The following is an 18,633-nucleotide window of genomic DNA, read 5'->3' as shown; positions in this document are numbered from 1 at the left end:
TTGAAAATGAGAACACCTTTACTAAACATAAAAAAATAATAGCCGAAACAGAAGAGAAGTGATAATGATACATGGGTGGGACGAATGTGCACCCACCATGTAACATTATTCACAAGAAGGCTTTTAACACGAGGTAAGATGCAACATTTGTTTCGTTTCTTTCTTTGCCTAACAGGAGCAAAATAATATATTGAGACTCAAAAACGAAATCTCTTTAAACACTTAAATACTGACAGTGACGAATGGCCCGGCCTGTTTACTTCGATACGATATTATACTCGGGTCCCTCCACATTCATATAACTGAACATTTCAATTTAAGCCTTGCGAGAGAAAAAAAGGAAGAAAAAGAAGAACTAGTCTCACAGGGATAGCAAACTGACAAAGCGAATACATGATATATATACGACTTGTGACAGTTTTCACAAACACAATGCTTCAGGATGTTAGGATGCTTGAAAGTGAATGTTCCGACAGCAACTGACTAGCAGTCTTCCAAAAACAAAGCTAATTTCTACAGAAGACATTCTTTCTTCTCTGTAGCCGGAAATATCTAAATCACTGGGTATCACAGAACCAAATCACTCACAGTACAGTCAACCAAGTATGAATCACCAGCAGGCTGCTGTTATGCAACATTGCTATGTGCTTTGACCTTAGCAGTTACAGAACTATAAGACAGGGATTCCCACATCATTAGTCCCTAACTCTGGTGAACTTTTTTGAAATTTATTTTTCAGTCAATCACAAAAAAAATTGGCTTGCTAATTGGAAAAGGAAACAAAAGCACCTGCGTTTAATTGTGAGTGAAAGTCAATAAACATTCAAACAGTTGATTGAAATTCTGACAAGTTTTCGAAGGCTGCCGAAAGTGTGGTAGTAATTAGACATTAAGAAGGAACATTACATTTGCTTATATTTGTTACTTGGCCCCCCCGGTGGTGGAATGAGCTTCCCACTGCAGTCAGAAGAGCGGAAACCCTGCCCGTCTCCTGAAACAGACTGAAGACTCCTCTCCTTCAGGACAACAGCACAGGGATAACTGTGTAAGGTGGGATATCCGTCTAGTCATACCTTCTTTTGTGACAGTACAAACAGTCGTTTCAGAGGTTCATATTAAACTTGGAGATTAGAAATGGCAATCTGTGCCACCTTGGGGATGCCTCATTTTTGTATTCCCGAGAGTAACACACTGATGTTCTTCACTGCCGTTTGTTACTGTGGATAACAGAATCTGCCAGATGACTGGAATGTAGCTGTAATACACAGTAACTGTAATGTGACAGATGTAACGAATGTAACGATACGAATACGAATGTAATGTGATTGTGACGTCACTAATGGCCCAGAAAAACATGTACATTCTTAAGTCCGCCACCTCTGCATCAACCCCCCCCCCCCCCCCCGCCGACTGAATTCCTCAAGGCCCCGTTCATAAAGTGCACCGCTGCCTTTGCCTCCGACCTTCAGCGACGGCCATTCCTTCCCCCGGCTTCTGCTGCAGGGGCGTTAATAATGACAGATAAACGCGTCACGGGCTCTCTGAGTTTGCGCTGAATTCAATATCCTTTATGCCTGCGCATGCAGTTTCCCCGGCCGCACGGGTAATCAATTAGCCAACGCCAAAGCTCGTTACGCCAAAAAAAAACAACACTAATGAGGTGATTCTGCCCCACCCCCCCCCACCCTCCACTCCATTACTCTAATGGTGACCTTCAGGAGTCCCAATTTGCACTTTCTGTACAGTACTTGTGTAGCCAACTTCATATCCTGGGGAGTCGCAGCATAATTTGCAGCGGGAAGATGCTGCGTTTAAGAATAAATAGGGCAGTCATTTCGCCGCACGCTTCTCCCCTCCCGCAGGGACGCGCACACGAGTTATTAAGCCATGTATTTACTCCGCAGACACCTCGGACAAATTTATCCTGGCGTCTCAGAGAAGCTGGGTTTTTAACTGCAGTAATTTAGGTTAAACACCAGGCTCAAGGGTGCGATGGCAGCTCCCCCGTTCCTGGAAACACAACATTAAACCATCAGGTTTACAATCCTGGAGCGTCAATATAAAAACCACAAAAATATTTTTTTTTGGTTTATTTATTTCCAGCAGTGGTGTTTTGGCCTGGATTTGTGAGTCGCAGCCTATTCTAATGCCCTACGTGTCTGACGAAAGGTTGGAAACTGAAGGGGCTTCTGGGTAGTTTGTTTCCCGTAGAGGCAACGTTCCCCTGGATGTCGGATGTGTTGGCCTGGTCTTGACTATGCCAGCGCTAGCTATGGCCCCCGGGGAGGAAGGGCGATGCACGACGAATCCCATGAGGGAGAACATGCAAACAATTAATTGGTGACACAATATTATTATTTATCTAATATTATTTGAAAGTAACGGTTTGTGCACGGAGCGATACTGTTCACAAACAGGCCGTTTGATTAAATGGTTAAACTGTATCGGATTTACAAAATCACTGTAGAATGCCGTCTCGGCCAATCAGCATCCAGGATCAAAACAATGACCTCCAACCCAACAGGCTGCTTGCTCAAACTACCAATGAACAGCCTCCCTCAGACATCCCTCAGACTAGGCAGGCACGGCTTGGGCTGCGTCATGAAACGAAACAGCCGCTCGACATCGTGAGTATGTGCCTGCTTGAGCCAAACTGAAAATTGACAAAGAAAAAGAAAAAAGAAAAAGAATACTTTTTTTCTTTTGAACTGCAAACTCGGTTTTAAGCCTTGCTTCTAATGTTGCTAACAATTTCACAGGTCAGGCCAAAGTTCAGCACTGAAACCATTAAAATGAGAACGGAGGAATCTACTACCGTGTCCGTTTCACCAGAAAATAAGTCTCAAAAGCCAGACCAGGGGTGGACCGTTTCTGATGATGGCCCTCGGCCAACTGCAGCGCTTCCAGCAGCTTGGTCCTTTCCGTTCACACAGCGCATTATTCCCTAATTGGGTGCCGAAAGGCTCCATTCAATATTTGTACAATTTCAGGGAGCTTCTCCTCAGTCAGTCCTTTGAACAAATCCCTATTTCAACTAACAAAATGTCAGTTGGGGTTTACTGGAGAGATTGATATGGATTCCAATTTTCTGTTTATCTACACTGACATATCAAATCGGTGTAGATGCTACGAAAACACTTCCGAACAAAATGGGAAAAAAAATGACAGCGAAGGACCCATTTGAGACAGGCGGAACAGACGAGCATAAGCAGGGCTGTAAAACAAACCAGTGCCTGCAGAGTACATAACAGTCGCAATCTGCACACACACACATACACGCACACGCACGCACGCACACAAGCGCACGCACGCACGTACACACACACAAGCGCACACACACACGAGTGCATGCACACACACACACACACACACACACACACACACACACACACACACATACACACAAGCGCACACACGTACGCATGCACGCAGACGTGTGCACAAACACACACACGTACGCACAAACAAGTGCACAGCCACACAACACACACAACACACACACACACAAAATGGATATATATGGCTATTTGCCTGTGCTTTCCCGCTACTCAGTAAATAAACAGCTAAGGAGGAATATCCTCAGGCAACCAGGGGCCTGTATCATGAAGCAGGATTACACAGTTAGCTGGATAACTGCGCTGAGTAAAGCCCAGAACCCTCGCAAATCTGGAACAGGGAGTGCAGTAATAAGAGCTGTTCCAGGGTTTTAGTCAGAGCATTTATCCAGCTAACTCGGTAATCCTGCTCCGTGACACGGACCCCAGCTGAAAAAACCTGGCATTTTTGTCACCGGTTATCAAGGGCTTACGAACACAGTCACAGGAATACCAATGACACCAGGACAGCTGAAAGGAATTACTGACAGGAAACCATTTTATTTTACGAGACTAAGGCCTGCCTGCATTCAATCAAAATTTGTCCTTGGTCTCATTTCATTGAGAATTAAATGCCAGGGATATTCTCCTTTCTTCACAAACACAGTTCAGAAATTTGAGCGATCATGGAAATTAATTCAACAAACTCCGTAAAGAAAAAATACTGACTGAACACAGGTGTTACGTTGTGTTGCCATTTTGTGTGTTTTTCTTTTTTTTCCCTCCTTTTTCTTTCCACTCCCCTCTTGCTATCCTGCTATACAGATTCCCCTCTCATTGGTCAGCTGAACACGAGTTTATTCCAACCAGCCAACCAGAAGCCAACCGCCAGTTTAAATGCTGCAGCCTTCATTTCTGCCAGATCTTCCTCAATACTGATTGTATTCTGTTGTATTTTCGCTCTCTCTGTTACGTGTTTGCCCTGTGCGGTCCCGTTGTTCTCTCACTCCATATACTCTTGTACAAAATACCTGTCATCAGTGACTTTGTAGTGTGGGGGGGGGGAGTGAACAGGTGAGCTATTGTAGTTCTAAAAATACAATCCACATCTCATCGCACACAAGTAGGTTAAATATTTCTATTTAGGACCCACAAGGTCAGGAACGGGCACCACCCCTGTACTTCGGGTTTGCCAGGTTGGCATTGAGTAGTGGGGTGGCACGGCGGGGCTAGTGTGTAGCGCAGGGTGCCCCACAGTAAGAAGGTAATGGGTTTGAATCCTGAGCGAGGCGCCTTTCTGTGTGGAGTTCGCACGATCTCCACGTTTTCGTGTGTGGGTTTCCTCCGGGTGCTCCGGTTTCCTCCCACGGTCCAAAGACATGCAGGTTAGGCTAATCGATGAGTCTGAATCAGTAGGAGTGTGTGAGTGAATAGTGCTTGAGATGGATTGACAACCTCTCCAGGGCATATTCCTACCTTTCACCCACTGCCTTCCTGTGACCCTGACCAGGAATAAGCGGTTTAGAAAATGGATGAATAGGCATATACAGTAGCTTAATTAGGGCTTTCTTTGTGCCAATGGGAATGCAGAATTGAGCCCCTTTCGCCCAATCGGCTGCCAGATCAGCCCAATAGAGAGTGATCGCTGTTGTTGTTTTTTTCCCCGTTTTCTCCTTCGTGTGACTGAGGCAACGAAGCAGACAAAGAACTGTCACGAGCATTCGCAGATTCATAAGTCTTCCAGCCAAAAAGCAATCACCTAAAATTGGCTTTCGCATCTCGATCCCTGGGAGTTTGAGGACCTTTTTTCGTTATTTATTTAAGCATAATCACGGGGGAAAGCATCGTAACAGATTAGTGATAACACCCCCGTTCGACCGCAGGCTGTGGTGGAATTTGGGACGCACTGAAAATAGACTTTGTTCCGCATCATGCTACACTTGCAAAACGCAGGCCTACTTTTTTTTTTTTTTTTTTTTTTTTTACAAGGGTTACCCTTCCCTGTCATAAACCTAGCCTCAATGGGGGAATGAGGCCAGCACATATTTAAGCTGAAAAGCTGCATATTGCACCAAAATGTGAGAACAAGTTAGCAAATAAAAAAACTTGAGCTAAAAGTATGCGCTAAGACGCATGCTCCAGTAAGCCCGTTGTATAAAAAAATGTTTTTTAAAAAGACCTTTGAACAAACAACATTATAAACAGTGCTGCCTTGTTTGATATTACTGAGGGAAAAAATTTTAATTCGCCTTCGCTAATGAGTTCATTTACAAAATGCTTTGAGTTTGCTCACTGCGTGAATCCTACATCAAAAGCAAACACTTATTATTATTTTTTTAATTTTCCAAACTACACACAGTCTGCTCATCTAACAATACAAGAACTATCGTTCCTCCGGGAACTGCGAGCAGTTGTTTGAAGTGTCTGTATCTGCTTTTAAATGGGGTAGAACACTCGGCACCCAACCCCCCCGCGCCCCCCGCCCCCCCCCCCCCCCCCCCCGCCCCCCCGCCCCAGCAGAAACTCTATTTTCAGCACAACCTGCGCTCATCTCTTTCTGCTCTGTCATAATGCAGATGTCTGCTCAGATTGTGCACGTCGGAACAGCAGGCCGTGCCGTTCTGTTAATTGAGCGACGACAGTCACTGATTGGCTGTGACAAACTTGTATTACGCCTGTCAGAATGGCAGACTGTGCCATTCCGTTAACTGTGCACAAGCAATCCTGATTTGCCGTGACAAACTTCTAGAATGGAGTCCACAGAACACGCCAGCCACCCCATTCCACCCAGTTGTGCACTTCCAGGTACAGTAAAGACAATGTATTTATGCCACTGTGCTGACAATCTTTCATCTTAATTAATAAAGACTTGTTTATTTTACTTCACTGGCATTTAGCAAACTTACACACAACTTCTAGCATCATATCCATTGCATTTACATTGCATCCATTTACACGGCTGGATATGTACTGAAGCAATGCAGGTTAGGTACCTTGCTCAACGGTACAATGGCAGCAACCTACCTGGGAATCAAACCTGCAACCTTTAGGTTACAAGACCACCCCCTTACCCTTCAGACAACATTTCCACCCATTCTCTGTCAAACTACTGGGATGTTATGATGCAACGTGCATTTGCTCTACGAGCGCATATCCATTTACATAAAAAAAACCAAATGAACTAAAAAGCAATATTTTAGCTAAATGAAGAGGTATTTGTTCACTGAAGTGGCTTTCTGTTTATTTTATATTGAAGAGGCACTTGTTTAATGCATAATAATTTTCATTATAATGTTATTCATCCTTCATTCTTATTTTATGCGGCTGCAGCTCGTATTCAGACCCCCTGCTGATCAGCTCAGCTGGGGCTCGGGGACAACGGCATCGCCGCGAGACTCCACACGCCACTGATACTGATGATACTTTACATTACATTACATTACAGGCATTTGGCAGACGCTCTTATCCAGAGCGACGTACAACAAAGTGTATAACCATTACAGGCATTTTTTTTGCCGTTTTAGCCTGGTTAACCATAACCAGGAACAAGTATGACGAAACCCCTAGAGAGAAGTACCGGTCCAAGTACAGGGAACAACCGCATAGTTCAACTTGGACCTGATGGTTAAACTGATTAACACTAACAACGAGAACGGCAACAACGCAATCTATGGAAAAATAAAAATAAAAGTAAATAAAAATAAAAATACAAGTAGTAGTGTTAAGACAGTTGATACTGATACTCTTAAAGGGCTCGGGCCGCAAGGCAAGGCCCGTTTCGCGGTTTACCGCTTCAACCGCCACACGCTGCCCCCGGAGACCAGAAGGGTGGACCCTTACGGCATGCGCAGGCTGCATTCTCAACCCCGAGGAAAACTTCCGACCCACATTGACCCCACCCACAACCCACAACCCCCCCCCCCCCCCACAGAAACCAAAGTTGAAACGCTCGGGGCGAAAAGTTCAGTGCGCAGAAGAACAGGATTACCGTCCCCGCCCCCCCGGGGATGTCCGCAGCACGCAGGAGAGCTCTGGCTTGAGGAACGTCCGATTCAAAACCGAGCGAGAAACGCCGCTGCTGCCAAATTGAAGCTTTGCTTCCCAGAAGCATTAAAAAGTCAAATTCAGCAAAAAATAATAAATAAAATTTTTTTTTTTTTAAATACTGTGATGGATCAGTGTGGATTTCTATTGCAACATTAGACTATCCCGGATTAGCTCTGCCCTGGGGTGGGACTGTCTAAAAAGGTACAGAGTTCAGAGTATGCAGACTCCGCAGAATGCTCGCCGTTTGACGTTAATACAGTATCACAGAGAAGGGCTAAGGCACAGTCACGTACACACTGTACCAAAGACCTCCCGGTGACCGGACCCTAATCATACAGCAATTTCAGCACGGCACAAATTAAACCCGTTTGTTTTGCGCACAAATCTCCGAGAGGCTTGACGTGTTACGTCAAATTACAGTGCTAAATGCGATAATTATAACGCTAAAAGAGAGTTAACGAAGTATTTTTTTAAAAAATAACACCGAGAAAGCCCGCGGTTTGTTTTCTTTCAATCTTTCTTCATCAAACCTGTTAATTGAGGCTGCAAACATTTTATTTATTTTATTTTTTTTAAAGAATAGAGGTTCAGCAGAGAATATTCCTCCCCCCTGATGCTGCAGCTTATCCAATCAAAACTTTAAACATTCTGTGCTAGCAGGAATCCCTCCACAGCACGCAATTACTCGGAAGAGCAATTTAGGCGATTGCTACAGGAACTATTAAAACAGGCTGCACACCAGTCTCTTATATCCATACCTGTATGGACGCCATTTTGAGATCCTAAAGCTGGCTATGGTTAGAGGAAGGGGCCTGGGCCTGTATGGTCCATAAGTTAGCGGTTGCTGCAGATTTCCGTGACATGACGCGATACAATTTCACACACGCCAGCTGGATCATAACCTCACTGGGTTTCTATGTGATGAGTTCACTTCATGCAAGACCAGTTCCAGCAATGAGCTGTTATATTTATATATAAGCTCTCATTCATGCGTTTCAAGTTCAGAAAGTAAACCACTAACCTAATTTAACATTGATCTGACGCACATAGTAAATGGGTCCAGATTACCCTCTGTGGGTTTTTTGTTTTTTTTGTTTGTTTGGTTTTTCCCCCCCTGTAAAAACTATTATTTTATTTTTTTAGTTTGCAACCTGAGAAAACCCTGAGAACACCCTTTCACAGCTTTTCCCAACCTCTGAAATGTATTTAAACAATGGCAAAAAAAATTCCACAGGAGGATATCCACGCACAGAGAGAGTGGTTACAGTACACCCACCAGGGTATTGGTCAATTACACTTCAATTCAGCAAATTCAGGAAATGAATTGAAATTTGATTACAAAATTGAAAAATGGCCAGGATGTTCTATGGGGATCCCTGAATAGAAACAGAACTGACCCCCAACTGTGCGACCCACTGCCTCCTGTTTACCAGCAAAGTTTTCCACCATCAGTTCCCATTTCAATGTAGTAAATACCAGCTGGAGCTCAGTAATACTTTATCTGCTCCATCATTATCATCCCATGGTTACCGTTTGATCACAAAATGTTAAACTAAACTACGACAGAAGTATGTTTTCTATACATAAATATATGCCAGGACCGTACATTCATAAACAGAATTTAACGGCGAGGGTTGTCAGGGTTACGCAATAGGGACAAAGGTTAGAAGCCTGGATATTCTGGATATGTTGGGCGTCTTCCGAATGGGTCTGATATAATCTCCCCATCTGTTAGCCATGCAGCTCGTGGTAATGAACGGCACATAATCTTTCGGAGGTCTACACCTCGGCATGGCCTTTTCCACCTGATTGCCTTGAACATTTAATTACATCACACACAGCTTGCACCGCCACACAAGCCGTAATTATCGCGCCGTCGCATTGAGCAGAATAACCTGACATTTCCTACTAAGCGGAAAATAACCAGTTACCCAATAACTAGGGCGGCAGATCCCGTAGCTTGTGCATACAGATGAAACCAGGTGTCGTTGTCCCTTTTTTACTAACGATTTTTCAGCCTCATTATAATCTGCCTTCTCTTCTGTTCCAAAGTAAATGAGAGGATACCAACTGAAGTGTAAGGGCATTTGGTTAAGTGATATGCTCCAGACAGGATGACATGTTATGATAGTTGTAATCATAAGATGTTTATGGCACTGCTGTGTCATTTGTGGCCCTGTTAGCAGAGTTTACAATGTGAGCTATAAGCTTTTTATGCCAATTGTGTGTCATAGCATTTATCGCTAAAACGCGTCATTACACGTTCGGCTGATGCCCTTACCCAGAGGATATTATCCAGCTGCCATTTTTTAAATGCAAGGCTATTTCGCAGAAGGAATCCAGGCCGTCAATAGTACAATGGAAGTGACTAACCTGGAACATGAGCGAACAGCCGCTAGCCCAGTTCGTTTAGCAGCACCCTGCGCAGCTGCCCTAGAATCTGAAGTGGGACAGCTGATCCGCTGATGTCACTGGCGTTCGCTCTACTTTCGTCGAGTTCCGTCCAACTTGTGTGACACGCATCGCAGGACAATATCTTCCGCCATCCTTCAATTGCTTTATCATTCATTTTCCACAAGACTTTCTCGGCAGCGTTTTAACTTTTATTCAGTTCGCTGGCTTAGCGGTCCAGTGCTTTCCCTGTTCTTTTGAATTAACGTCTGCACGTCTGCAGTCGCAGCTGCACCACCAACGTGCCACGCGCGGATCACGGCAGATGTAGCGAGCGAGGTCTTCAGAAAAATATAACCCTCGCCTCGTGAGTCAGACTCTGTTTCACAGGCCCAAGGGTACAACAGGAGAGCACAGCAGGCCATAACATTGGCTGGCATGCTATACCTGCATGTTCACACCGCAGGTAAAAGTGGCCCGACGTTTTTCCTTAAATGTGACGCAGAGATATTATTATTATTATTATCATTATTATTATTATTATTATTAATATTAGTATTAAACAGTGTGAACAGCAAAAACCACATGGAATCTGATCTTTTCCATTTCGATTTGGCCCACATTCATATTCACATCCAATCGATGGCAATGCGACCTCAGTCCGAACAGTCATAACACAAGGCTTGATCCTGCTCTATAGAGACACCAACTTCACAAACTGATCTATTTTTTTTAATGGCTTTAAAAAAAATTTTTTTTTTTTAAACCCCAATGTCATGTGGGTAATGTTCATCGAGATCTGATACTGGATGGGAGCAGTCAAATGCACTTCATAAGTAATCCTCTCGTGCGTTCCACATTATATTACATTACAGGCATTCAGCAGACGCCCTTATCCACAGTGATTTACACAACTTTTTACATTGTATACATCCAGCTGTATAAATGGATGCAGAGGCAATGCAGGTTAAGTGGCAGGATTTTCTTTTTTCTTTATCAGGCATATCAAAAATGAATGGAGAATTTAATAATTAAAAGATCTGAGGGTACAAGAAGTTAATTAAGAACTACTGATATCCATCTATCCATTACCTATAGCTTCTTATTCCTGGAGAGGGTCGCGGAAGGTGCTGGAGCCTATCCCAGCATGCATTGGGCGAGAGGCAGAAACACACCTTGGACAGTTCGCCACTCCATCGCAGGGCACACACACCATTCACTCACACACTCATTCTAATGGGCAATTTAGAGTCTCCGATTAGACTACCTGCACGTCTTTGGACTGTGGGAGGAAACCAGAGTACCCGGAGGAAACCCACGCGGACACGGGGAGAACATGCAAACTCCACACAGAAAGGCCCTGACATGAGGTTGGAACCAATGATCTTCTTGCTGTGAGGAGAGAGGGCTACCCACTGCATCGCCCAAGTACTGACATATTAAGGCAAATACAAAAAAATAAAATTAAAATAAAACAACCCGTTCTGAATGGCTTGACATGCCTGACTTGGAACAGTTAGCATGCCGTTTCTTCTGAGAGAAGAACAGCATAAACAGACAGAGCAGGTTCCAACATATGCAGTACCCACTGCCACATACGGCGCCTGTGATGGTTATTTTTGGGATGCCAGAAAGAGCAGGCTTCTCCGAAGACACAGCGTTACTAAACTGGCGCATTCAGCGAACGATTACATGTAGCATCTAATATTAAGATCGCATTCACCATTATAACCCAGAGACCGGAAAACCACACCACCTTCAGGGAAAAGGTGCGTGCGATCGTAGCGGAGGGGTTACGGCGTTAGCACTGGATGCGATGACTCATTCAGCCGCATTAGACATAAAGGTGAGCAAGGACTCTGAGACACGGAGGCACGGAGGTAACAAATCAACATTTCAGGGTCACAGCGTGCAGTACCTTGCTGCTACACTTCATCGTGAGAAAAGCACAAACGGTTTGGGACAAATACCCACTCCATTGACAGATGTCCTACTACTACTACTACTAACGACTAATAATAATAATAATAATAATAATAAGATTCAGAAATGCATGTTGTATCCAATAAATTGTTCAATTCAATTTTTTTTTTTGAAAAATCTAAGTTGATGATACATGGTACAGTCAAAAGGGTATCGGTGTGAAAACCCTTATCACTACAAGAGTAACTTTTTTTATTATTATTATTATTATGTTTTTTTAATTATTATTTTTAAACCTGGTATCAAGAGCCACGAGATACAAGCACGGACCATATTTGATTGGGTTCTCTGCCGTTACCACTGACTGGGAATAACAGATGCAGATGCTTTTAAAAAGGTCGTATTTATTGTAAAAAATAAATTTTAAAAACTAGTATTTTTCAATCCAGGAAACTTTCAAGTGGCTAACTTCGCATACACAGTACTTTGCTGCGACACTTCTGCACAGATTTCTCAGAGAGAATATGGTCAGTTGACCTGCTAGTGCACGCAGAGGAAAAAAGTCTGAAATGACACCGAATTAACTAGTTTAGAAATCTTAGGCGTTTTAACACATTGAAAGCAATACATTTCAGCACACTGCTTAAACCAGGAACGTAGACGGTAGCCTAGTGAACAAACTAACATTCTTTCAGGGAAATGGAATGTTCTCGGTACGTTAATATCCCTACTTATTACTTTAATGGCCGTTATCTAGTTCGGATAAAAGGTGCCTATTTATAGGACAGTCGTTGCGCGCAAAATTCATACTCTTTTCTGAAGTCGCAGACTCGTTTATTAACAATGGCCATGCAGGATAATGTTCAGTGGTAAACTCTTACGCATATTAAGAGCTGAACACTGGACATGTTACTGTGCACCTCCCTCGGGTTTAGCGCGACCAGGTTCGACTTTGGCAGAATCTCAAAGTGAGTTGCACCTGCTTCCTAGTATCGGCCATTTAAAAAAAAAAGCTTGTGTGAACCATAGACTGTATAAAAATATACGGTTGCAAACTTAAAAAATAAAAAATGTGAACACTCACAAGAAATCGTTTTCAGAGATAAAAGCATGTTGTGCCCAGGCTAACGTTGTGAAGCGCCGTTTCGCACAGGACAAAACAAAGCCCTGTATATTTACCTTCAATGCATTTTTCCCCCACTATGGGAGTACTATAGCATAGAGATGCGTCGCATTTACGTTTACGCATTACTTGTAAACACCTCACAATAAAACACTAAATCACCATAGCATGCAGTTTTCTTTTAGGTTGCAAGTTCCACGAGAACTGACCGGTAAGAAACAACTCACCTCCAGTGGACGGATGAGATACATGTTCTTTTTTTTTTTTGTTTGTTTGTTTTTTGGAACTTCAGCTGCAGACGTCTTTCAAGATGCTCAACCCGTCTCTTTCGCTGTCTTCAAGCCAAGAGACGCCGTGCTGTGGAAGAATGGATTGCCCCACCGCCCTCGCTCTAAAGGGATGCGACGTTTGACTTCTGGAATTGATGTTGTATTGATTCCATAAAGGTATAAGCCATCGTTCATCAATGTGGTCGTCCTTTTTAAAACTTGAAAAGTATATATATATTTTTTTTTCTTCACATGATGGGTACTAAACGAACAAAAACGCAGTGTTAATGAACCATTATAAATAATCGCCTATTGCTCCCAATATATTAACTCCAAAGGCTGTGTCGCATCGCTTTCTGCATCTTGATGACTTTACTGAGGTTGGTTCGTTATAGCCGCGCGAAGAAAAAAATGCTTAATGATTGTCCTGGTTTTCTGTCCGCAAAACGGGGAGAAATGCCGACACAGTTTGGTTCCTGGGTTTTAGAATCGGGTTTTCTTCCGGCAAAACAATTTCTCTAGACGCGGCTAGTCTAATTGTGCCTAAGGTGCGTATGTATAGATGTAGCCTAGGCTATGTATACAACGAACCCGCAGACGCTTCAATATGAATAGCAAAAGCAATCGGCACGACGACCAATTTCAGGCAATATAGCCGATTGCCTTATGAATTCAAACTTCTGGTAATGCAGCCTGTCGCAACTCTGTGATTGTACTCCGCTCTTTGCGTTTTGTCGGCTCGTGAACAGACTCTTCAGAGTTTCGTCTGCGAAGCGACAGCTGTCTACTTGGCAACTGAAAAAAGGACCACATTTAAGCAACGTATTTATACATCCTCAGAAAGCAAGTGCATCGAAGTCACTTTGACGAACTGTCCGTAAACGAGCAGTAGAGTTGTAACTTTTGCGATAAGCTTCACAGCAGCCGAATTAAAATTCTCATTATCAAATTCTAAAACAACTAATCGGTGATGTGTATGCGCATTATATACTTATCTTGCTAATTTCTTTCCCCGCAGATTTTTCGCTAGAAACCTTCGCACGACATTTCGAAACTTGCAATGCAGACACCGGATTTTCAGATGGAAGTCTGATGTTATCTGCACCTCTCGGCTAAGATTTACGCTCGCGTTGCAGTCCACTGTGTCCGCTTTTAGATATAGTCACGGGTGTCACTGCAGCGTGCGGTCGTGCAGTCCAGCCGTGGTCACTGTGGTCCACTGTTTAATCCAATTCGGCTCACTTCTGCGTAAGCCTAGAACGTCGCATGGCGCGCGGAGGCGCAGAATTTCATTCCTACCTTCGTATTCACTAGTTTTCTTTACTTTCAGAAAAACCCGTCTCACTGGTTCTGCTGCCAACGCCGGATTCTCCTCCTCACGAATCAAGTGCCCACTTCGTGTTTGTTGTCACCGCCCCCGTTTCGATTAGTTCAGCCTCACGCCAGTGTCTGGTCCGTTTGATTTGTCCGCAATTACGTTCGGCTTCGGGCATCAAACAACTGACTCAACACACCATTCAGATAATTTGAGGTAGTGGAAGAAAGGTGCGGAAATGGTTCAAAACCGTGCGCGGACCGCGGGGAATTTTCGGAGGGTTGCAAATGTTTTAGCGCATCAGTTCGTACCGACGATAATATCGATGTGTTCAAGAGCAGGAATCCTAGCTAAATGTGCTTGATTTAACCACATAATTAATCATGTAATTGGTGTCAGAATTCAGCATTGCATTTCGCTTTTTGAAAACTGTACGTATTGTTGCAGAGTAAAAATAGTTGGAAATGCGCGATGCATATGAATACGTATGCATCAAATTTTTTTGCATGAATATAAAAAATCTAAGCGTTAAGCGGAACTGGACATAGGACAGAATAAAGTATCATTGCCAGTATTAATCATGATTTTCATAGAATTTGAACCTTTTCTGGTTGTCAGAACGCTCAAATAACTTCAAAGAAAATGACTAAGGTTACAGCTGCGATCGGCGTACATTCGAGGAAAATACTTTACGACTGCTGTACAAAGATTATTGCCGCAACTTCTTGCACCCGTTTACCAATCAAGTAATTCATTCGAGGATTCTCGATATAGCCTACAACTAAATTGAAGTACAGCGGTGGAATGTACTCAATGAACGCACTAGCATTCGCTGCAGCTCAATTTCTGCGTTTAGCTCTTGAGAGGTTAAAGGAACAGTGTCCTGCTAATTACGATTATTTTGCTTTATGCATGTTCTCTTGTTTCCTATCACAATGGTGTAAATTAATTCAAGGTCATACAAATACATACAAATAATTAAATTTGTATGTATGAAAAGATGACTCGTGATATGAGGGTCCAATACTATACTGTGAAGGACCCATTAGGTCGTAAAATCAGTTACACTAACTCTTTTTAAACAAATATAAGCGCAATGTTTCAACACCCATCCACTATACACCCCACCTCAACCCACTCCCCTAACTACATAAGCTGAAATTCTTCATTGAGTACACCTAAAATTTTATTTAATACACTTCAATTTGTTACCTTTGTAACAAATTTTTAATTGAACCTAAAAACGTTTCAATTGTGAAAAGATAAATAATAGATATATAGCAAACTGAAGCTTTTTTCCCCCACCAGTGTAAGGCAATTTTGGGAGGTATGCATTCCGGAAGCCCATTTGAACCCTTTATAACTGGTCCATAAACACAACATCACATTTTTATATACGCTTTATGACCAAAAATATCTCCCTCCCTCCTGGCTGGGGCTGTTTCTCAGGGTTTGGGCTAGGCCGCTTAGTTCCAGTGAAAGAAAACCTTAATACTACAGCATGCAATCACATTCTGGACAGTTCTGTGCTTCCCCAGGATTTCCTTCCTGTTTGAGCATGACAGTGCCCCCTGACACACAGCAAGGTCCCTATAGAAAATGGTTGTGCCAGGAACAACGTGGAAGAACTTGACTGGCCTTCACAGAGCCCTGACCTCAACCCCATGCAACACCTTTGGGATCAATTGGAAAGCCAGCTGCAAACCAGGCCTAGTCACCCGATCAGTTCCCAATCTCACTTATGCTTTTCTGGTTGAATGGACGCAAAATCCCTGCAGAAATACTCCAACTTTTATAGTAGAAAACCTTCCCGGAAGAATGGAGGTTGTTATTGCAACGAAAGGTGGACCAAAACTCTTAGCACTCTGTGCGCATTTGCGTGTGTGCGTGTGCATGCGTGCATGCTGGGCTTGGAAGAATAAACCTGGACGTTCCTGTTCCTGATGCTCGGCGTGTGATTCTGTCGGTGACTACCTCACTCAATGCTGTATTATAGTGAAAGAGACCTCGCAGAATATTAATCACATCGCAATCACATTAAATTACAGCCCTTTCCTCTTTTGGCGATTGGATCTTTTGTGCACACGTGGAGTACCACAAGGGGTCAAATTTACCCGATAACTTTCCTCACCAATCTGCGAAACGCTGAAAGAGTGCCTCAAGCTAACATCTCGTTCAAAAGGAAGCCTATTAAGGCAAGCACATGAAGGAGAAGTCCACCATTCAAAAGGGGATGGGGTTTGTCACGCAGGGAAAGTCTGCAAATAAGGACGGCACCCTTCCCCGGAAGCTGAATGCCAGGGTCACATCTGTTCCCAACACACAAGCTACCTCATTTTGATTATGGAAAAAATAAGGTAGTCGAGCTGATAAGAAAAATGACATGAATAGGAAATAACACAATGAGCATAACAAAGATTTACATAGACATTTACATAATAATGAGCTGTGAATTGAATGCGTTGTCTGACGCAAATACTCATCGCAAAACCATGAATGGCCAGACCGTTTTGGCATCCTCTTTTTCCCAGGGAAGAAGTGTTAGAAGTTTATTCATGAGCATTTGGTTGGAGACTAATGTGTTGTGTAAATGCTTTCTTTTCTTTGTTTTTTTTATTTATTTAAATCTTTTGTACGCATTCTCACATAAACACCAATTGTATTTACGGCTTTCATTCACACATAATTTTGTATTTGCTGTAAATGAAGAGGTAAGACACTAGGGAATGCTGGGTAGCTCGTCCAGATACTGAATATCGTCCAGATACCGCAAAGATACTGAACAAATGCGTGGACTGGCCCTAAGGTCTGGTATCAAATCCGGACCATGTCACTGTAGACTGTGCCAGTGCAGACCAGGCCAGTGCAGACTGTGGGCCAGTGCAGACCAGGCCAGTGCAGACTGGTGGCTAGTGCAGACCATCCCAGTGCAGACTGTGGGCCAGTGCAGACCATCCCAGTGCAGACTGTGGGCCAGTGCAGACCGTACCCAGTGCAGACTGTACCCAGTGCAGACCAGGCCAGTGCAGACCATCCCAGTGCAGACTGTGGGCCAGTGCAGACCGTACCCAGTGCAGACTGTGGGCCAGTGCAGGACCTTCTGGCTGAGGCAACAGCACAACCGACCACCACCATGCCACCCGTAGACTAGTGTACTGCGATAAGCCTGCCAAACACACTGCACATTATGTGAGAGGGATGAGAAGTATGAAAGGATTTTCTCTCTTTCTTCACCTTCCACAAACTGCCGTCTCAGAACCCAGGCTAAATTCCTTTTTCACCCGTGGCTAAAAAGAGTCTTTACGGAAACGTCTTGGGTAAGGCGAAAATATTTTTCAGTGCTACTAACCAACAGAATTCTGTAGAGATCAATTTAAGCCCCTTTTATCTCTGTGCCCACCCACACGCCCACAGACGCCCACAAACACACGCACACACCCACCCACACACACACACACACACACGCACACACACACAGACAGAGACACACAGACAACCAGGGATTTCGGCCAAAGTACAGCATTAAAAAAATGCAGCTCATTGAAAGATGTTTGAACACCATAGAATGTCACCATAGAATGAAAGTGAAACTTGGACTGGCTGCAGAATGAGAGTCCTCCTGCCCCCCCCCCCCACCCCAGGCACTTACAGTATGATGAAAGTGTTCTATGGTTCAAAATGAAACCCTGGGATCCATTGGGGGGTGGGGGTGGGGGTGGGGGGGGGGGGGTGGTAGCGGGGGCGTGGTAGGGGGTCCCAGTGGTGGAGGTGTGGAAAGGAGGAATGAGGAACGGGTGAATCATTGTTCTTTTTTTAGTGCCCAGCTTAGGACCGTTTTAGAGAAGAGCGATACAGTAACTGCAAGAGGTGTGCGGGACTCTTCCTCTCACGTGTGCTTCCAGGAGGGAGCTGCTTGTAAAAATTTAGTGTGGCCATTTTGCGCCACAGTCACAGTAAATCTACCGTCTTCAAGGACAACGGAGCGTGTAATGCACCCTGTACTTTTCCTTAATCACGCAGCGAAGTAACCCTTAATGAGATGTACTTTATGGTCCCTCTAAAGCGTGCGCAGGGCAGGGAAAAACCAGCAGAATTATGCAAATGTTAAAAAAGGCAGCTGTTGGGAGAATAAAAAACAAACTTAACTTTAACTCTAAAGTTATTAGGTGTGCTACTCGCATTGATTCCAGGAATTTTAATGAGTCCGGTCAACCAACACGTACACTCTCTGCAACGTGACAAATGTAATAT

The 18,633-nt window shown here is 43.7% G+C and overlaps 1 protein-coding gene across 1 annotated transcript in view; it reads right to left on the bottom strand.

Moving 5' to 3' along the window:
- Positions 1–13,155, bottom strand: part of crhr1 (corticotropin releasing hormone receptor 1) — a 101,938-nt gene extending 88,783 nt beyond the window's left edge. The window contains exon 1 of the mRNA XM_035398323.1: positions 13,026–13,155. Coding sequence (XP_035254214.1) covers positions 13,026–13,049 — 24 coding nt within the window. The 5' untranslated portion in view covers positions 13,050–13,155. The remainder of the gene's footprint in view (positions 1–13,025) is intronic.
- Between the last annotated feature and the right edge of the window lie 5,478 nt (positions 13,156–18,633).

Source organism: Anguilla anguilla, chromosome 17 (genome assembly GCF_013347855.1).
Source record: "Anguilla anguilla isolate fAngAng1 chromosome 17, fAngAng1.pri, whole genome shotgun sequence".
Classification (NCBI taxonomy): Eukaryota; Metazoa; Chordata; class Actinopteri; order Anguilliformes; family Anguillidae; genus Anguilla; species Anguilla anguilla.
The sequence above is the reverse complement of the archived record's forward strand: the minus strand, read 5'-3'. Positions and strand labels throughout refer to the sequence as shown.